Source organism: Molossus molossus, unplaced genomic scaffold, assembly GCF_014108415.1.
Source record: "Molossus molossus isolate mMolMol1 unplaced genomic scaffold, mMolMol1.p scaffold_m16_p_11, whole genome shotgun sequence".
Lineage (NCBI taxonomy): Eukaryota > Metazoa > Chordata > Mammalia > Chiroptera > Molossidae > Molossus > Molossus molossus.
The window spans coordinates 34709171-34731490 of NW_023425346.1; the positions used below are offsets into that span (position 1 = coordinate 34709171).

Consider the following 22320-nt stretch of genomic DNA (forward strand, 5'->3'; position numbering starts at 1 on the left):
ACGACCACATACTTTAAAAAGGAACCACGTGACACTAGACTTTAAATGATTTGCCCAGACAGCAGGATTTGAACCCAGTTTTGTAGGACTTCAGAACTCATGTTCTTTCCAGTGCATTGAGCCACATTCGTTTCCCTTAAAGAACCATTTTACTAGAATTATTATCCACCCAAGAAGATGCGGAACACAGATGACGACTAAATGGGAAAATATTTTAAGCGATGATCCATACATAGAACTTGCATAGCCTTTTCTGAACTGCGATACGTTACTGGGTTTTCTGTATAGGGCTATGCTACCCTGTCTCTCACAGGCACGTCTCCTGGGTGTGGAGAGGAACTTACATCGCTCAGCTGTTTGGCGTTGACTTGGGCTTGCAGCTGGACAGGTGAGTCAGTCACTTGAGTGAATTTCACCTTATCTGGGTGGACTTTGTAGGTGTGCTGTGGGTGAGACAAGGAATCAGGTTTAGCAATATCACCTGTCAAATCCATGATTGCCTGTAGGACGTATGAGCAGAACCCCATTTCCCAAAAGAGAAGATACTTGGGGTTAATAAAACACTTTGTTTTTCTAAGTTGATGGCAGTGTCTGGGAGAGACACTTTTACATCAGTACAAGAAACTCTCCCATATCTTCAGATGCCCAATAACTCTTCTTTGGGAAAATAAACTAGAATTATCTCTCGAAATGTAGAAACGATACAAAAAATGGTGTATCTACTCTCAATAAATGTTCTTTCTTTCCATTCTTTTTGGCTTGCATTTATTTGTAAAAGCGTCCAAAGTTTAAACATATCTTGACCACTAGATGTGACGGAGGGCAGTCATGCTCACAGTTCACACCACGGACTTACATCCTTACACTGATCCAGTTTCTTGATGGTTTCGTATTCCTGAGTTATGGTCTGCGGGAAGAAGCATTTACCTTTGTCCTCTTCGTATTCTGCTTTGTAGTTTTTCTATGAGGAAGAAAAATCAGACATCAAGATGCAACCACTGTATTCCTGGCCCCAAAATGTGTCCTTTGGAAAGTCCAGCAGTTGTCCTGGAACTTACATCACTGTTCTGCGCTGTGACCTTCATGCAGTGTGCGTAGTACGGATCCTCGTAGCTGCCCACGTAGTGTCCCAGAACATTCTTTAAGTAGGAGTCTTTATATTTCGTCTGAAAGACAAGATGTCTCACTTACTTATTTGTGAAACGACGGGTCTTTCCTTTAACTGGGGTGATTATGGGGTTGCTTACGTCGCTGCTGAATTTCTTCAGAACCGTGTCAAGCTGGAACTGGGGGGTCTCACAGTAATTGATGCTCTTCGCCTTCGTCTTCTCATAGTTTTCCTTGTACCGTTTCTGTAAAACAAACAAACAGCTAGTTAAAGTCGATTCCTGTCACTCCCTCACTGATGATAGCACTTGTATTTTCCAACACTAAAACAAAAGAAGAAGAGAAAAGATAATCACCTATCAGTTGTCTTAAAAACTGACAATCAAACACTGGCAGCGTCATGAATGATAACCTTTTTCTATTAGCAATCATTGTAAAGCCCAAGTTTTTAACATTTTCCAAAAAATTAAGAAACCAGCCCCGGCCAGTGTGGCGCAGTCGGTTGAGTGTTGTCCCCGGGTTGTCAGGGCACGTGTCTAGGTTTCAGGCTTGGTCCCCTGTGGGGAGTGTGTAGGAGGCAGCCGATTGCTGTTTCTCTCTCTCCCTCTCCCTTCCTCTTGCTCTAAAAATTAATGAAAATATTTCTTTAAGAATTAAGAAAGCAGTAAGCGGCCTCAGAGCAAGCCCTCGTGGCAGAGACCCCTGTACCTCTGCATCGCCGTCTCCGCCTCCAGCTCACACACGCTGCTCTCATGACGGGGCCACAGAAAGCAGGGCTATCTGAGCAACAGCGCATGTTCCATTTTCTTACACAAACTTTCATGAAAAACTTAGTGAATGTTGAGAAATACACATTCTCTCCGCCTCCTTCTACCAAGGAAGAATTCCTCGCTGAACCATAAAAATGAAGTATACACAAGTACTGAAACCATGACTAACTCTTCCCCGCGGGATTCGTCGCTCGCTCCAACAATGACGAGGCGCAACGACCAGAGTGTGGGTGCACAACGGAGACAGCGGGTCCCTGTCGGTGTTGCTGTCGGGTTTTGAAATTGTAAACGGTGCTCTCGTTTTTAATATTTTGATATTCTTGTCTTTGTGAGCAGAGTGGATTTAAACCTTGGCTTTTATATATTTGATGAACATGGTCTTCATTTAGGAGGCAGGAGATGTCCCCACAGAGCTGCTTAGACATATCCATCTACACTCTCTCCCCTGTCACTCCATTCAACCCCCTTCTCAATCATGGGTGCTCATTTCTACAGTGCTGACGTAACCCAAGGGACAAAGAAAAGCTAATGAACCCATCCAGAAGCCACATATAATCCTCAAATATTGGGAAAGCTTAATGTAACCTAACCATAAGGGAGAAACTCGACCGAGCACGTGTTCAGTCCCTTTACATATACAGGCAAAGTGGACTTGGGCTGTTAGTCTTCCACTACCAGGCCCAGTTCTTACTGCTCTAATCTGTTTTAATTCTAATGGATTAGTAAAGCTCTTAACAAGTCCACAAGTAGAGATTCCTGGGGAGACTTAGGGGGCTTCTTCTAAGTCCTGCTGTCTGCCAGCAATGGTTTCTGTGGCCAAGACCTGAGGAGACAATGGCAGAGGTGGGGGAGAAGTTGTATAACACAGGACATTGTCCTTCTCCTGGGAGCGGGCATGAGGGACACAAGGGCAGGGTGTTGATGCTGCTTCGTCTCTCCCTGCCCCTCTCCTCCCCTTGTATTTGTTTTTCTTGTTCTTTACTGATTTTAGAGAGAGAGGAAGGGGGGGGGGAGAGAGAGAGAGAGAGAGAGAGAGAGAGAAACATCGACGAGCGAGAACATCAATTGGTGGCCTCCTGCATGCCCCCACCTGGGGATCAGGCCCACAACTTGGGCATGTTCCCTGACTGGGAATCAAACCGGCGACCTCTTGGTGCATGGGTCGATGCTCAACCACTAAGCCACACTGGCCGGGCTCTCCTCCCCTTTTAAAATCTCCTTTTGCCTCTGTCAAAATCACAGCATGTCTCCTACAATGCACACTAGCCATGGAGGCACAGGCACCGGGAGCCTGTAAGCAAGTGAGGATTCCCGCCCATTGAACTTAATCCACGGCCCCCACCCCCCTGATGGACACACATCACACTCAGAGGCACTAAGGCCTTCCTGGGATTAAACAGTTCCAGGGGAGCTGCTACCCCATAACTTTAAATCATTTGCAAAGTTATATTTGCATTTAGTCATAATAGAAGGAGAGAGAGTTCGTCTCCCTTGCAGCTAAGGTGAAAAAAACACCACCTTTGACAAGAATGTACTTACATCACTCAGGGCATTTCCTGCCGCCATCAGCTGTCTGAGCAGTGGGTTTTCTGAAGCAGGAAGTACATTATAATCTGCTTTTCCTTTATTCTTTTCATAGTTTTCTTTGTATTTTACCTGTAGGAGGGAAATAAAGCGATAAACTCTACGGGTTATTTTTTGCTCTCGTCTCTATTATGACTATTATGACATAGTTCCACAAATCAATTTTCTCTTCAGAAAAAATGGCAGCTTGACATTTTATAAACAAAATACTCATAGTAACGCATAACAGTAGCAGAGAAACTGCATTCATTTTCAAGTTATCTTTTCTTCCCATTCCTTTGTTGATTCAAAAATATCCATTAGGATATTTTGGAGTATCGATTGCATGCCAGGCTCTGGGACACATACAAGACAGAATAACACATGGTCCTTGCCCTAAATGATAGCGGTAGACAGATACATAAATAATGGGGGAGAGAAAGATGAACAAAGAAGGACAGACATGTCCCAGATACCTGCTGCTCCAGAATTCTCACTCAGCTCTTAACGTCCAGCTGCCTATCTGCCAACACATTTTTAAAGAAAGGAAGCATGATGAATCTACCCTCATGTCTCTTTGATGACTGTGCATGTGAGTGAGTGTGGACTTATATGCTCGCAGGAGGAGGAGGAAGGGGCTGGGGGCAGGACGAATGGTGGCAACTTCAACCTGTCTTTCTGCTCTTCCCACTTTGCACCTTTACGTCCAGCTGTAGCAGAAGCTGTACACGAGGGCTCGCAAGCCTCTTTCAGGAACATGTCCAATGAGAGGAGGAGAAGAAACTGATCCTAGTTCTGACCATGATCTCCGGGACAAGCTGTTTGTTCAGCCAATATAACCATGAAATACAGACAAGCTCAAAGAATCTCAGATATCTATTAACATTTAAGAACCTCAGAAAACAAATGCCATCAGTTCAGTATCCAAAGGCAGGAGCACACAACCAAAAACCAGATACACCGCCTCCTACAACACACAGAGGACTCATCAGGGATGGAAGACAGATAACCTCTCTGTCTCATAGAGTTATACATTTCCTTGAACAATGGAAACAATGAGAAAGGAAATTCTATGAACCTACTATCCCTCATCTGCAGTTAGGACGCAGCCTCTTCTCCTGTGTACAGGTGAGCAGTCAGGGCTTGTGGCAAAGCCAAGCTTCCTGTTAAGCACCAGTCACCCTCCCTTTCACCTCCTCATGGACGTCACTCCAGCCACTCTCCCCCTCCAACACTGTCCCGTTTTTCCTCCACACTGGATCTTTGCCATCAGCATAGAAACATGGCGTTTTTGTCTCCTATCTTTAAGAAAATACCCTCTTCACACATTTATCCATCAGCTACTACAACTTTTCTTCTTTTCTTTTCAGCAAAATACTTTTGAAAGCGTTGAGTGTGTTCATATTCTTCTATTTCTCTCTCTTCTTTCACTCATGAACCCCCTCTAAGCAGACTCAGCTGAATTGCTCTCATTAAGTCCACCAGAGACCATACATTGATAAATCCACTTCAAATACAGTTGATCATTCCATTCACCCTTCACTTGCTTCTCAAGAAATCATTCTCTCTGGACTTGGCTCCTACCTCATATCGCTGATGTCTTCACATGGAACACTGCAGAGTTCAGTCCTTAGACCTCTCCCACTCACTCCCTTAATGACCTCCACTCTCACAACATTAAATACTATGCGTATGCAGATAATTCCCAAACTTATACAACCTTGCCAGATAGCTCCCCTGAAACTTCAAATTCTTGTAATCAACTGCCCACGTGACATTTCCACTTGGATGTCTAAAAGGCACCTCAACACTTACATGCTTGAAGCTGAGCTCACATCTCTCTTCTAAACAACAACAACAAAAGTATTCACTGCTTTCACAGTCTCTCTGATCTGGACCAAGGGAAACCCCATCCGTCTAGTTGCTTAGACCAAAACATTTCTCTCATATTCCACTCCCCACCCTTCATCAAATCGGGTCAACTCTAAGTTCAAAATACTTCTCGTCCCTTGTCCTGCTACCTTCCTGGTTCAAAACCTCGCTGTTTTGCACCTGGATATGGAAAGAGCCTCCTACATGATATGAGCTTCCTTCTCTCACTCCTCCAGCAGAGCCGAGGACAGGATCGAATCAAGTCAGATTGGCTTTGAAGTTTGTGTTCTTTCTAGTGCCCAACCTGCTCTGGAATGCCAAGGCACCTGACGATTTACCAAGGTCACTCTATAGTGTGTATGGGCATAGACATAGATTCATGTATCTTGTCCATGACTAGATTTTCACCAGTCTGTAGGAATGTAAGAAAAATAATAGTACTGGTGAGTGTGGAGGTGTCTATATTCATATAAGGCTACCAATTGCCTTTTCCTGAGGGGGTTTCAAGACCCCTCTTCTGTCTTCTGTCTGAGATTATAGCATTCCTACTTCCGGGTAGCAAAAGTCCTTTACTGTATGAAATATTGGAGACAGTAACTCGGTCTTCTTAATGCTCATACATGCCAAATTTAAAAAAAAATTTGGTAGCCTTATTGCAATCCCAAAGTACTTTTTTTTTTATCCCCTAAGAACCCTCCTTTTTCCCCCCCATTACATACAAAAGCAGGAGCTATAAGAAATTCGCACTCACTGGGACCATCAAGATAAATGAGAGAATTTCCTCGTACCTTGCTAGCAGCCACCCCAGCTTGTTTATTCATTTTGTACTCTGGTGTGTCCGTCTGCATGAAGTAGATCTGGTCTTTCATATTCTCAAAGCGTTCATGATATTTCCTCTGTAAGACATTAAACAAACTGAATTACTACGGGGAAAAAACTACGTAAGGCTTTACATGGGAAGACAGAGGCCATCTAGAGAAGTTACCCAAAGCCGTGCTCCTCTTGGCCTACACAAGTTCGATTACAATTACAGAAGGTGATGCCATCACTGAAACAATTAGTAACTTAACAGAGATTTGGAGCAGTTATAATAGGCTAAAAGACAGACTCCAAGAAGAAGCTCTTTAAGGCCAGAGACAGAGAAGTTAAGGAAAAAGAAAATGAGAATTTGCATTTTCCAGTGAGGAAAATCTGGGAAGAAACTAATCAGTTTCACAAATGTACTGTTTGGGTTCCCAGAAAAGAATAAATTAAAAAGGGCCCCTTTAATCTGTGCTCACTTTGAAACCATATTGTTCAACGGAAATTGAGGCAAGAATAATGGTGTCTTCTAATGGTGATCAAAACAATATTTCTCAACAAGAAGGAAATGTTGTGGGATTTTTTTCCTTCATGGGAACTTCACACAAGTCTTGCCCCCAAGAAGAGGTGCCAGGGCATGGATGGTCCAGCACCACCTCAGGTGCAGCAGGTGGCCAGAAGTCATAAAGGAAGGGCCCCCCTCAGCCCAAGGGCATCCAGCTGCCCCTTCCCACTTACTGCGCTGATGTTGTCAGCATTCATCCTGGCAGTTGCAATTTCAAAGCAAGGTGTCTCACTCCACTTGCCTTTGACTTTATTTTCATAATCTTGCTTGTATTTTAGCTAAGAGAAAATAAAGTAAAATAAAAGAAGACAAGCAAAATTCAGGATTTGACAAATAAGAATGCAAATTAAGTGGTAATAGTCAGCTTTCAAAAATATCTTGTCTAGACCCTTTTGGGGTCCTTAACAGATGTCTTCAGATCTTCCAATACAGTGTCAGTGTACCCAACAAGAAAGGTGACCGAGGGGATAGAGGTACTAAGTCCACCTCTTCTTACTGAGTTTGGGGACTTAGTTCATTTCAGAATTCACAGATGTTCCCTGATGTTTGAGGAAGGAGAGAGACAGACGTATCTTTCATTTGTAATTAACTGTTATAATAAAACCACTCAACCCCAAATTCCCATGCCAGATGAACTTAGCCATTCATTTCTGAGCTTTAACAAAACTTCTAGTTACACAAAAAACAATACCACAACAAAATTTGTCTTGCAAGCCAATAAATAAGACTTTCTCATTTAGACTTCAAGACATTTTAGTGAGAACTGGCAAGTAATTAAAAAATTAAACTGCTGCCCATCTTACTCCCAAGCACCATGGTATCTGAGTCCCAAGCTGTGAAATCCTCAGAGAGAGGAAATGTGTCTTCTTCATTTTGTATCCTCAGACTCTAACACAAATGCAGCACACAGAAGTTACCTTATAAATGTTTGTTCAACTACACTAAATTGAACTGAGTCCATGGTGTGTGGCTTTGACGACCTTAGCTTGAGTGTTATTTTAATAGAATTAGCCCAGTCAACCCCAAACCTTGGCACATGACCTGGTGTCAGAGGTGGGCCAGAGCAATTTTCCCTCCTTGGTTCGCAGAATGTGTTAACAGACATAACCAATGTGTTTCATAGTGTTTGTATGCCTATCCCTCTACTCCTACCCCCATCATACTCTTCAAGGAAAAACAGAGTGGTTTTCTGGTGTACCTTTAACCAAGGGTAACTGATATGTAGGGCCAGTAAGTTTGAGTTAAAGGAAGCCCATTCCTCTGTCAAATGCCCTATATCCTTCCTTCTCAAAAGGTTAATATGCTAATTTTACCTTAGCATATTGTGGTTTTAATAGCTATAAATTTAAGAGTCCTGGACCTGAGTTCAGAAGCTCTGGGCTCAAGATTTGACTCAATCATTTCCAAAGGTGTAACTCACCCTCTCTAAGCTTCAGTTTCCTTAACCATACATGCTGACAATAATACTTACACAGAGGATTGTTGGGAAGATTGAATAAGATCAGATGTACATGGAAGAATACTTAGTACTTTACAGTGATAAATAAATGTAAGGTATGATCATTGTAAGATAACAGAGAGTGAGAAACTCTGAAGAAAAGAAAATTGTGTGCGTGAGTGCGTGTGTGTGTGTGCATTCTTCAATGGAAAGTTTTGCTGAGATAAAATTTGCTTTATGCTGCCAATTAATTGGCCTACCTTTCTCTTTTGAAGCTTTAAAGAATTTAAGTCAATAAAACTGATTTTTCAATTTGCTAAGACAGCCTACAGAAGTATTTCTAATCTTTTTAGAGAATGGACCTCATCAGGAATCTGAGAAAGCTATAACATGCCCATAAATACTTACAACCTCAGAGATACTTAATATACACACACAAGAGGTTAAGATCTAATTTACAACTTCTTTTGTAGAGATACAACCATTTCCCCTGCCTGCTGTCAAAGGAAGAAAACTCTAGGGTTGGGAGTGGGGAGCAACTGGGCTACATACATCCCCAGGTAGAGATATAGAAAATGTTGTAATATAATTTAAGGTTGAGAAGGTAGCAAACATTCTTAATAAGGTCCAGAAGTGGGCTATTATAAAGAAATAACAATCACATATGTAGATTTGTCAAGTAAAATTGAGTGGGAGATTGATTCTCACAGTAAGAGATAGATGTCTGATTTTAAAAAAGACATCAAAACAAGATGTAAAACAAGAATGGAAGGCCACCTCATCCGGAGTCCTTCCCCACTTCTTATGCCTCATGAACTAAAGCTTGTCATTGCCTCCCACCCACAGCCAAAGCGGGTCAGGGTGGAGGTGGGTCTCTCACAACCCATTCCTGAGTACTCCCAAGTCTGGGAAGATTTTGCTACAAGGGAGGAGGCTAGAGCTTAACTGCCGAGGAAGTTATGGCCTTCCCCTTCATGTGGGGTAGGAGGGAAGTTGAAAAGATAAAGGCCTGAAGCCAGAGGAAAGAAAGAGAGGCATGTGTCCACGTGGGACCCCTCTGCCAGCCACAGGGCCTCATTCTACATGCCTGGCAGAGAGCCTGAGTGTTTGTGTGGTACATGGAGCAGTTGAGCCACATCAGGGGTCCAGCATTCAACTTATCCCCCAACTAACCCCCCAAACCTCTCCAATTCTGTCCTGTTTGGAGTAGGTCAATGGAAACCTGGAGGCAAGAACTGATTTAACTTTCTCTAGGATGGTGTGTTTGTTCATTTAACAGAAGAAAGTACATTAGGTCAATTATAAGTTCTGGGGCACCTTCTGTGGGCAAGAGGGTAACCACATGTCAATAGGTGTAGTACACTTGCTCCCCCAAACCATAGTCTCTCCTCCCCAGAAGTCAGCTGAGGGTGATTTCACTGGACCATAAAGTAGGCATCCTAATGTCCTGCTTAACCACATGACTATCAGAAGTGCTATAAATACAGGGTTTTTCCTCTTCATTCTAGATCCCAGTTGGGAATGAAATGGAAATTACAACCTGAACTCTTGTATTTTCCTATTGTGAATCTGGAAGAAAGCAGAGGCGCAGAGAAACTAAAGGGACGTCCCAGTACTGCATTCAAACCGCACTTGTTGCTGGTACAGTAGGCATTGTTTCTTCGCGTGGAATGCCTGCTTACTTGAACAACTTTGCCTTCCTGCCCATCTGTGCTGGAGCTACAAAGTGAGCTGAGCCAGGAGGAGGTGCTGGCATGTCATTGATGGCTTTGGCCAAAGACAAAGGACAGAGAATGGATTCTGACAGGTATAATAAGGAAGGCTGGTAAATAGAATGTAACAGCAATATAATCATTATTGATATGTATTTACTATATGAACATATGAACTGAAGGCTGTAAGACAAAGGGACGGATCTGGGAAACATGATTCAACAAGGAAATGGTAAGAAGTCAAATGCATGAGAGTGAGTAGATAAAGGAGATTCTACCTACTGGGGAGAGAAAGAAATGATACTGCAGCATGAGTCAAAGCAGTGTGATAATGGGGAAGATGTCAAGAGAAAGGAAGTGAGTCCCACATTGAAGTCACCCCTGGCAGCCCTACACCTCTCTTGTTGAATGGTTTGCTGTTAAATGGACTGCGAGCACACAAGCATTTGTTCCCAACATGACCATTATTTGGGATGTAAACAGCCATTAAGAACTTGGAAATCTGGATAAGACTGGGATGAGTAACTATCATCATGACTGAATCTGATGAACTTCATCCACAGCCATCCTCTCCTTGGCTCACAATGTTATTCCACAAGGACAAAACCAGTCCTGAAAATGCCTTAAAAATTTCCAGTGATATCTCCATATCCAACTGCAGTAGTGCAGTCCAACAAGCATATAATGCAAGCCACTACTATAATTTAAAATTTTTCCAGTAGCCATATTTTAAAATGTAAAAAGGAACAAGAAATTAATTTTAATAATATATTGTACTTAGCCCAATAGATCCAAAATTATTATGATTTCAACATGTAAGCAATATAAAATAATGAGCTATTTGTCATGCTGCATATTCAAGATCTAGTGTATATTTCACATGCATAGGACTGTCAGTTTCTACAATTATATTTCAAGTGCTCAATAGACACATTGGCTAGAAGCTACTATTTTGAAGAGTGTAGCTCTAAACTAACTGGCTAATTTAGTAGGGAGAGTGATTATAGGGGTGTTTGAAAGTAGTGGGTATTCACACTGCATACTCAAATAAGGTAAAAGAATGTTTCCTTAGTAAAATATCTTTTAAAATATGCTTTACCACCAACTTATGCAATACACGAGAATAAACTCAAAATGGATAAAAGACTTAAATGTAATTCGTGAATTTATAAAAATTCTAGAAGATAATGCAGGCAACAAAATCTCAGACATCATACGCAACAGAATTTTAACTGATACAACACTTAAGGCAAGAGAAACAATAGAAAAAATGAACACATGGGACTACATCAAACTAAAAAGCTTCTGCACAGCAAAAGAAACAGCCATCAAAATGGAAAGGGATCCCACTATTTGGGAGACCATAATCCCCAATGACGCATCAGATAAGGGATTAATTTCCAAAATATATAGAGTGCTCATCCAACTCAACAAAAGGAAGACAAAAACTCAATTAAAAAATGGGCAGAGGAGCTGAATAGACACCTCTCCAAACAGGACATACAAATGGCCAAGAGACATATGAAGAAATGCTCAACATCACTAATCATCAGAGAGATGCAAATTAAAACAACAATGAGGTATCACCTCACACCTGTCAGAATGGCTGCCATCAACAAATCATCAAACAAGTGTTGGTGAGGGTGTGGAGAAAAGGGGACTCTAGTACCTTGCTGGTGGGAATGCAGACTGGTGTAGTCACTGTGGAAAACACTACAGTGTTACCTCAAAAGTTAAAAATTAAACTGCCATTTGACCCAGTGATTCCACTTCTAGGAATATACCCTAAGAAACCTGAAACACCAATCAGAAAGAATATATGTACCCCTATATTCATAGCAGCACCATTTACAATAGCTAAGATCTGGAAAAACCCAAGTGTCCATCAGTAGATGAGTGAATTTAAAAGCTGTGGTACATGTACACAATGGAATACTATGCAGCTGTAAGAAAGAAAGATCTCTTATCCTTTGAGATGGCATGGAAGGAACTGGAGAGTATTATGCTAAGCGAAACAAGCCAAGCAGAGAAAGACAAATATCACATCATCTCACTTATTTGTGGAATATAATGAACTAAACAAACTGACAAACTAAATTGACCCAGAGACATAGAGGTGGGATACCGACCTCAGAGGAGGGGGCATTGAGGGGGAAAGAGATAAACCACAGAACTTATATGCATGACCAATGGACATAGACAACAAAGCTGGGGATGGGGTTGGGGGGTGAATGGGGAAGATGGTGTCAATAAGGAAAAAAGGAAAAACATCTGTAACAAAAACAAATTAATTAAAAAATAAAATAAAATATGCTTTAAATAATTTTTTTTTTTTTTATCCTCACCCGAGGACATTTTTTGTTCAGATAGAGCAGGAGGGAGAGAGAGGAAGAGAGAGAGAGAGAACCATCGACGTGAAAGGACACATCGAGCGGCTGCCACCCGCACGACCAACCAGGGCCGGGGACAAACTGCAACCGAGGTACGTGCCCTTAGCGGGAACTGAACCCGGGTCTCTCTGTACCGCAGGCCGACGCTTCAACCGCTGCGCCAAACCGGCCAGGGCTAAATAAAATTTTTAAATAGATTTATTTTTCTTTCTAAATGACTATTTGAAAACAGCTTTTTTGTTTCCTTCCAATAAGATAAACAGTCCTTGCTCCCCCTATCTTATTTACAATACCGACACTTTCAGTAGGCCATCTTTTTATGTACAGTTCTAAAGTTAACTTCTGCTTAGTCCTGAGTAAAATGTCAGGTTCATGGTATTCCTATTCGTGAAAGTTTACTCTACTTGCTAGATCTTTCATCCAAGGAGCTCTTGGTAATACAGTTAGGTAGGTAAGCTTCAATATCAGACACTAAAAAAATCATTAAATAGACTTCATTATCCATAACATTTTCTTCTTCTTTACTGGAGATATCTTTTCAAAAAAAAAAGAAAAAAGAAAAACTTGAACAAGATAGAAATCTTAAGGTTCCATCAAAATTTAAGACCATACTGAGACTCAACTCTACAGAGGACAAAGAATAGGGTTTCTTTAAAAGCAGCAGTATCCTAGGAGAAAGTGCCTGATTTGGACCAATTTTTTAAAAGGAATTTAATATGGGTCTGTTCATCCTCTGAACATCTGTCTCTCTGCATTCCTCAGAGATAGTTTACCAGCCTAAATATAGGCAGACCAGGCTGTTCGCCAGGGCTTTAAAAGTTAGGAGGTACCTTCCCCATGGCTGTCAATCTAAGCTGTGTCTGAAAGACCACTCACATATTCTTATTTTCTCCCAGTCTGACTGAGAGCATAAAAGTAAATGGGATCTTCACACTGAATTAAAACAGATTCTGTTTGGGTACTTGGTTCTCTGTTGGTATTAATACCATACGTTAAATGTCAAAGGATATTAAGACATGGGTTCTGTTTTCAAAATGCAACTTTCATATTTATCAATCACTGAGTACATTAAGCTGGCTGAACAATTAAGCGGGCTGAACATTTAACACAGTTCTATGATGTCCATGGATGTATTGCTGTTACTTTAGCATTTTTAGCATCATATACAAAAATACTCAGTGTTTACCTTGTGTCTTTTCACCTTAGTTATTTTTTCTGAGGGTTGAGTTTTGTTTCTTTTTTAAATTTTATATGTTGATTTTAGAGAGAAAAGAAGGGGGTGGGGGGAGAGAGAGAGAGAGAGAGAGAGAGAGAGAGAGAGAGAGAGAGTTGTTCTTCCACTTATCCATGCATTTATTGGTTGCTTCTTGTATGCACCCTGACCTTGGCCTATTGGGACACCACTCCAACCAACTGAGCTACCAAGCTGGGGGGAGGGTTGAGATTATTAAGCAGAGTTTTCAAGGAAGACAGTGTTCTAGTCCTGTTTACTTACCTTGCTCACTTGATCTGTCACTTTCTTGGCAAATTCAATATCTGGAGGATCTGCCAGAGGTGTGAATTTCATTTGCTGTTCAGCGAGACCTTTTTTGTAGGCAATCTGACCAAATGAAAGGGATGTAAATGAGCCATAGATGATTATTCCATTTCTCATGTTCCATTTATTGGCATTTTTTAAAGCCTGTGCTTTTATCTTTACCCGAAGTCTTAAACTTTAGTGTTCCACATAACCATAGTTTATCCTTGTAGATGTTAAATGCCCTTCCCCCCAGCATTGCTGGTGATTTCTCTCTTTGAGTTTTTTCTCCCCTCTAAGATTATTGGCCCTGGATCTGTGTCCTTCCATTTGACTCCACATCATAATCTGCTACTAAAATTTTTCTCTTAAGCAGCATCCTCAACTTTCAACCTCTTGTCTTTCCATCACACTCATTAACCAACTGCCAGGTCTGGACCAACTTAACCACACACTTCTTACATCAGGATGTTGAGTGCTACTGAAGAAAATCACACAACTCCATGGATTGGGTAGTGATAACATGATAAACAAAGTTAAAAGTTTTGCAGGAAGAAAGCACAGAGGAGGGAGAGGGACCCTGATTCCGAACCCAAGTCCTTAGCTTGAAATCTAAATGCCTACTCAATGATATGTTCTGTGAACAACAGCTTGCTTGGGGCTCTGTGCCCAAGACTCTGAATTTATCCAATTGCCACTTTGCCTTTATTGAAGCTTAAATATCCCATTATGTGCCTTGGGTCAGTCTCTACTCCCAAGGGCTAGTCTAAAGCTACAACCTGTCCTTAAACTCTAATCAGCTCTATCTTACCCTCAGCTTCCTCTTTGATAGAGTAAAGGAAGCCCACACACTTATCTTTATACTCATCACTACCTCTCCCACCCCCTGCATGACTCAGAGGAGAAGTGTCCTTGTCAGGACATGAGCCCAGCACTCAGAGTACTGTTCCCTCCAGCAGCTCTTTGTACCTAACTCTATCAGTCACCTCTCTTCTTTCCTACAACTTCAAACTCTCCCTCTTCATTAGCTCCTTTCCTTCAGCCTATAAAAGACCTCTTTCACCTTAAAAAAAGTATTCTGTCCATTAATCATGCATCCCCCTGCCCCTTACTTTTGCTCTCTCCTTTTTTTCACTACTAACTTCTCTGGCTTTTTCTTCCACCAATTTTGACCCCTGTCTCCAACAATGCAGAATATGCATAGATCCCCAGACACATGAAGCCCTCTTATGTCTCTGGACCTCACACATGCTGTCTCCTTTCCCTGGAAAACCCCAGTTCCACCTTCTTCCCATCTGCCTGTAAACAGTTACTTGTTCTCCAGGTCTCAGGACAAGAACAATTTTCCCTCCTGTGCGCTCCTCGACTCCATGATATTCTCTGGGGTTCTCACTCAACTTAGTCCTTACCTCCTTTAATGGCATTATCAGATGGCACTGTAACTGGTCTGTCCCTCCTTAGACTGTGAGCTCTGGGATCCAGAGAACATAACTTCTCATCTGGGAAACTTTGTGGCCTGCATAGCACCTGACTAGAGTGAGGGTTCAATGACTGGTTTCTGAATGTGTGGTTTATACACTGAGGCCATCGGGGCAAGTCCATAGAGGAGAATCACCCTCCCAGCTCATCCACTCAGCTGTGAGACTTCTACAGATTATTTCTCCTTTCATGTGGCAGTAATCTTATTTATAAAGTAAAGAGATTGTATAGGGTTCCAAGGTCTCAATTCTTCTCTTAATGTTTTAACCAAGTCTAAGTCTATCTCATTCTAATAATGTCTATCCAGTACCTATAACAAAAGCTTTCATGAACATTAAATTAATTAAGACACAAAAGACATATTTTAAAATGTATTCCTTGCTTAATTTCCTTTAAATGAGTGAAGACCTATTTTAGACATAGGGCAACCTGTATTTTCCATGGCTGGATAAGTCCTTAAGGAGAAAGCAACATTCTCCCAGGAGAAATGTTTATTAAGTATGACATCCTGTTAAGACCTTTCAGAAAAATCAGATCTAGAAATTCTAATTTCTCAGGAACCTTGGTCAGAATTCTGTCTGTTTAAAATCCTGTGCTGTGAATCAGCTGAAGGATTCTCTCAGTGTTTGCAAAGTCTTTGGTCTCTATTTATAAAATAAAGAAAACATGATAATTAAGGTTAAGAGAAACACTGGAAGAAGGTACAGGAGAGGGAGAGGGAGCCTCTGAACCCAAATCCTTGGCTTGAAATCTACATGACTATCCAGTGGTACCTTCTGTGAACAACAGCTTGCTTGGTGCCCGATAACTAAAAGTTCATGATGTTGACAGCAGTATTAATAGGCACGTCAGTAATGTGATACTTCATGCATATTTGGTCTGCAATAAAATAAAAGCATATCTTGCCCAACCGGTGTGGCTCAGTGGCTGAGCGTCGACCCATGCACCAAGAGGTCGCAGGTTTGATTCCCGGTCAGGGCACATGCCCAGGTTGTGGGCCCGATCCCCAGTGGGGGGCATGCAGGAGGCGGCCAATCGATGTTCTCTCTCATCGATGTTTCTATCTCTCTCCCTCTCCCTTCCTCTCTCTCTCAAAATCAATAAAGAAAAAAAATTTTTTAAAAATAAATAAATAAAATAAAAGCATGTCTTAACTGCCAAGTCTTTCTGAGCAAGGATAGGAAGATTTTACTTCATTATTATAATTCTTCTTCATTATGTCTTCTAATGAGATATCTCAAAATAATGCGGTCAACTTTAATTGCTCAAAGTCCATAGCACTAGAGTGCACCCCTCCATCGCTCCACTTTACAGGTAAAGGGAGACATTAGGAGATGAAGTGTCTTCCTGCAAACCTCTCCTTAGGCTAACATGACATGCATTTCCTGGTTCCCCTTCAACTTCTCCGACCATCTGTTCCCTCCTTCTTTTACTGGCTCTTTTCCTCGGCATGGTGTCCTTCACAACTCAACCCTTGGGTATGTATACACTGTTTTGCCTCCCTCCCATATTGTTATATCTTCAGTTATCACTTTACATTCTGATGACTCTCAAATATCAATCTCTTGTCATCTCACATTTATGCAATAGTACTACATTTCTAATATCCAGAGGATGTCTTGATCTGAATGTTCCGTCCATTATCTCGACTCGATTTCTCTTTCATTAATGCATCTTTACCGGTTATACCCTTACCACACAGACTGCCAGTCTTGGTTATAAATTCATCTGTGGCTCCTTTTTTTCTTTTATCTCCAATATTCAATATCATTAACACTTTCTAAATACTTATTTCATTCAGATTTTTTTCCTCTTCTTTGTCCCTATCATCCCTCTGATCCATCTATAGTACTAAAATAGTCTTCTACAATCTATGACTTTGCCTCGTCCCAACCTATCATATTGTCCATCAAAATTTCTCCTGATTCTACTTTATCATGTAATAAGATTTTTGAAAAATCTTATGATGTGTCTTACTGACGATCATATCTTGTCAAAGCAATTTTGTCTGATTTTCAAGGTCCTGCTGCCAGTTTCTTATAAGTGCCCTCATAAATTGGCATCCCCACTATTCACTTCCTTTGTCCCCTAAAGTCCCAGACTCATTTCACCACTGTCCCTTTGTTCAAGAGCTCTCTACTTGAAATGCCATTCCTGTTCACTGCCCATTCTCTCTGCATCTCCACCTTCACATTGCCTTCTCTGATTACTCACATGGGTCTCATCTTTTTCTTAGCAAGTATTAGATTGTAGGGTTTGGTTTTCCCCCACTTTTTTCTAATGGTTCATTATATAACACTTTCTTCTGACCTGCTGGGTTATAGATATTCAAAGGAAAGGATGAAAACTTCTTGTTGAACTTTTCTGTCCTGCCAGGTATGCATGCATATCGAACTTCCAATAACTAATTATTGATCACTTAGTAAAGATCACATAATATTACGTATTCATGAGGTACAGAACAAAAAAGTTAATCTTAAAAGAAAAGCAGGAGCCCCCACACATTAAAATTGGCACACTAGATGGCCTTAAAATTGTGTTACACCTTCTTTAGTTCCTAGTTTACCCTATACAAGGATAGGAATGTATCTGCTATATTTTAACCAACTGCATGCAGTCCATAATAGAAAACATGTCCACTAAATTTGCAGGTGATATCAGTGAGAGGCAATAAAAATTAGACCTCAGAAGTTAGATACACCACCAAATGAGTATGTATAATTTTAGTTCAGGGCAAGATCCATTGGAGGTCAATCCCAGTAAGTTTTAAGATGCCAACTGGCCAGTTAAGTTCATATTGAATGTTAGAGGTTTCAGAGATCTAGCTGACAACTAATTGAAAAATAACTTGCCATTTTATAACAGAGTGCTCTCCTAAAGGCTTTGGATTTTCCACATGGCCTCTAGCAAATCCAGGGGCCAAGAAATAAGTAACTCCAAACAAGGGGAAGTGCTGGGCCCACCCAAGGCGGAGGCTGCTGCTGCTGCTATTTTAACCCCTAAGGACTCTGTGAGGGCTTTTAAGTTCCTCTAGTAAACAGTTTTCTAGCCAGTGGGACCGCTGATTTTTTGCTAAATCTATAATATCCTCTATGTGCTCTGGTGGCAAGAAGTCCTCGTGGGGTAACTATACACACATTTGAACAAGAATGTCAGTCAGTTCCTCCGTGCAGGAAAACGAGGACGCACCACAATTCTGACTTCATGATTAGGACAGCAAATGAAAACCTTCCAATATATTATTTACTTAATAAACGTGGGAAGGTGGCTATGATTCCAATAGGTTTCAAAAATGCTCCTCTATTGTACAGAAAAACGTCAGCTCCAGCCAAGGGGACAGAAGGGAGCACGCTGTAGTGAGAAGAGCATTGGCCTTCGGATCCACGAGACCACGCTTCTAGTCTGGGCTCTACCACTACTTATGTGGCCTTAGACTCGGGTTCCTCACCTGTAATAAAAGGGGATTGGACTAAATTTTATCTAATATAAATGATAAAATCTAACTTAAATTAGACATCAAGAATTATGATGATTCTAGACGTAGTCCTCTGCAGTAATGGCATTTAGTGGGTTTTACAGAACTGCAATGAACATCTGGCCAGATGATGTCATTCGAGGCACTTGACTCCACACTACAATTGGTGCTGATTGCAGATCACTTACGTCACTGAGAGCTTTCTGGGCTTGGGCAACCCTCCTCAGCTCCGGGCTGTCATTATATGGATAGAACAAATTTTTGTCTGCATCCCAGTCTTCAGTGTACAGTTTCTAAATCAGAAAAGAGTGAAAAGTTGTGAGAAAATGAAATCACACTTCCATGAAACACATAATTTTCAATTCATCCATCAATGGCATAAAGGACCAAGGGCAAGATGAGAGCCAAGGAAAATGGAACTCACCGGTAACCTCCCTCTTTCCATCCAATCCAGGTCATATTTATTAATAGACTCTCCTGACTAATCTTACTTACAGAAGGGCAGATGTGTCTAATTCTGTTTCATCTCCTCTCTGTGACTTTACCTGCCTCCTGCAACAAGTACTAATGCAAGTGTAAGGAGCCAGGAAGCTACTTAGCGCAGTTTCTGTCATGAAATAGACCCTTAGTAAGAGTGATAGCCAGGAATATCCAAAGTGTAGCACAAGGTCTACAGAAGAACTAAAAATGTACTTTGTGGGTCTCCAGAGCTGGACCTCAAGAGCATCTTTGTTCTCCCCCCACAGCCTTGCCCCAGGTTGCTCGGGTCCTTATAGGACCCTCTCCTCTACCCTGCCCAGAGCTTTCTCTCAGTTCCTCCCTGACGAGCCCTATCCCTGCAGCCAGCCCCACAGATCTCAAGGCCACTCACAAAAAATATCGGAGAACCATATTTTAGGTTATGAAAGTTTAGTGAGTATTCCTCTAAATGACAGGGTAGGAAAACAGGAAGATAGAGGTGGTGAAAAGAAGAGGCCCTTACCTTACTGAACAAGGCTGTGTTCTTAATGGCATGGACAAGTTCAGGGGCATCAGGGGGAAGCAGGTACTTATCCTTGGTGTCTTCCCAGTTCTGCTTGTATAAAACCTAGACAGGAAGAGCAGAGGGCTGGATGTCTCCCCATGGCACGAGGACTTCGAGAACAAAGGAGAGCAGTGTGAAGAGCTATTCGCACTCTAGGTGTCCTTGCACAAAGGCTGCCAACATGCCCATGTGTTTCCAGCATCCGTCAGGAAAATGTTGACCATGTCGACATCCCGTAATACCTTTCTCACATTAGTAAGCTTTTCCTTGAAAAATCTAATTTTTTACTCAGTCATGATTCTGATTCTCTATAGATTCCTTGCAAAGGTTGCTGAATTTAGATAGTATACGTGTTTCTTTTGACTTAGTTCCCTATATTTGAAATATGGAGATTTATCATAAAACTTCAGCTTCCAGCTTCTTTAAAAAATAAGAGACCCCCCCCCCGCTCCCTGCCGCCAAAATAAGAGACCCAGACGACACTGGGACTGCGTTCTGTGCAGTGCCTGCGTGCAGTTGAGTGGCACAGGTTCTCCAATCCACATGCTCCGGCAGGCCACTTCCATCATTCACACAGCCTCCTGACACACGTGTGCAGGTAGAGCTCACAATGCCTGGGATTCAGTGGGACTGGTGGGCAGAATCAGGCCTGTCTGGCGTTCTCCTCTAAGGCCAGGAAGAGGTGATGCACTCTATTTTGTATTCAGCCATTCATACCGTGACCTTACCTTACTGACTTGCTGCGACACTTTCTTTGCATGTTCAATGTCCTTTGCTTTTTCATCTACATGACAGATAGTTTTAGCAACATCACCATCCATTCGATACTTAACCTGCAGAAATAATGCACAGTTAGAATTCATGGCAGGCATGACCAAGTGAGTATGTTCAAGAATACCTTATAACCAAGGAGGACCCAGTCGCTCTATGTCTGCATCACAAAGCAAAGTTTCTTGATTTCTGGTAGAACACTGTGATCTTCGAAGGTCTGCAGAGCACCTATATTTACTGCTTATCTGCTTTCCTGGCCGAATTTCAGCCTCCCTGTGCTCCAGTAGGGGGGACCACAGTGAGTTGGAACTTCCAAAGCACATCATCACCTCTTAAGCTGACTCTCTAAGCCAAGCTTTTAGAACCCTCTCTGGGTTCACATGTAGAGCAACATCATCTGTGGCCAATGCTTCCTCTAGATTTCTGCACTGGCTCACAGTAATTCAACCCCGTACTCTCTCCACACCTATTTAAAGCCAATTCCCAGTGGTAGGCACATTTTTGATATGTGTCTGTGTTTTATTTCAGCCATGCAGCCCACCTCACTGAGTTGGTCTTGTACTTTCTTGATTCTGCGAAGTTCTGGGGTATCAGTTGTGATGGTGGATGGCTGTCCTTTTGCTTTCTCATAGTTCTCCTTGTATTTATTCTGAAAAGAATGTAAGATATTAGCCTAAAGCCTTATAATGCAGCAGCAGAGATTTTAGACAATGCACTCATTCCCATCTGATAAAAAAAAATACGGCAAGTTATAACAATTATCAGTTGTAACAACATTTTCTGTACCCTACCCTGATTCTCAAACAAGCGCTAAAATAGATTTGTTAATTGCTCTTCCTAAACATGGGTATATAATAGAGACAGTAGAAATGGTATTACAGACTATTGTCTTGATAATACCCTAAAATGATTCTCTCAGTGTTTTTATTGTCTGAGGGTACACATAAAAAGCTTGAACTGCAGTAATTTTGGAAAATAAATGTAGAAATTGAACCAAATGTGAAAAGATTTAATTGCTGATACAATGCAAAAATATTCAATTCAGAAGTTGCAGCTAAATCTCAGTGATTTAGATAACTGACACACCACCTGAATTAATGGAAAGTCTAAATTATGGAGTATTTTGAAAAGAAATGCAATTTTATTATTTCTGCTAAATATGCAATGAGTTCTTGCCTTAAATATAATGTGCATAATTTATCATTATTCATGCTACAAGAGTGGAGTAGTCAATGATCTAAATTATATTATTGATTTAGTCACTAACCACTTTTAAAATATTAAAAACCTTTGCCAACATTCTGCTCAGCCTACCAGAAATTCTAGGATATTTGTGTCTGAATTAATGAGATTTTATAGCAATAAGTTGACAAAAATAATTTCAATTTTTACTGAATACTGCAGTCATAAAAGAGGCACGATGATCTTGTTTTTAGAAATCTAAGTCTTAGAAGTCTAAGTTTTAGATCATTGAAGAATCTGAACTAGTAATTTATCAAATAGTCCTCAAGAGCTGGTACTCAACCAAAAGTAAATATTTATTGGCCAACCACAACAGGATGCTTTTGATATAAGCATTAGTCCTATATAATCCAATGTTCCCTGAGATACTTTACATTTATTTCAAGCCTCTAGAGGACATGTAATCAGGCTACCTAGTGAGACCTCAGTTCCCTGGAAAATCAACACATTAGATCCATTCAAAAGGTCTGAATCTGCTACCAATCAATGTAACTTACAGAACTTTAAAGACCAAGGACATCAAGAGCAGTGATTCCTAACCTGGACCACACCTTAAAATCACCTGAGCAGGTTTTAAAAATCCTGCTACACTGGT

At 41.2% G+C, this 22320-nt stretch overlaps 1 protein-coding gene across 1 annotated transcript in view; it reads right to left on the reverse strand.

The window, feature by feature from the left end:
• The window catches only part of NEB (nebulin), a 194532-nt gene that overhangs the window by 164345 nt on the left and 7867 nt on the right, over positions 1-22320 (reverse strand). The window contains exons 6-17 of the mRNA XM_036253262.1: positions 21025-21132; positions 20441-20545; positions 19671-19775; positions 18877-18981; positions 13714-13818; positions 6852-6956; positions 6101-6208; positions 3417-3533; positions 1248-1352; positions 1059-1166; positions 857-961; positions 345-443 (exon numbers count right to left, since the gene is read on the reverse strand). Of these exons, the coding sequence (XP_036109155.1) occupies positions 345-443; positions 857-961; positions 1059-1166; positions 1248-1352; positions 3417-3533; positions 6101-6208; positions 6852-6956; positions 13714-13818; positions 18877-18981; positions 19671-19775; positions 20441-20545; positions 21025-21132 (1275 nt within the window). The remainder of the gene's footprint in view (positions 1-344; positions 444-856; positions 962-1058; positions 1167-1247; positions 1353-3416; positions 3534-6100; positions 6209-6851; positions 6957-13713; positions 13819-18876; positions 18982-19670; positions 19776-20440; positions 20546-21024; positions 21133-22320) is intronic.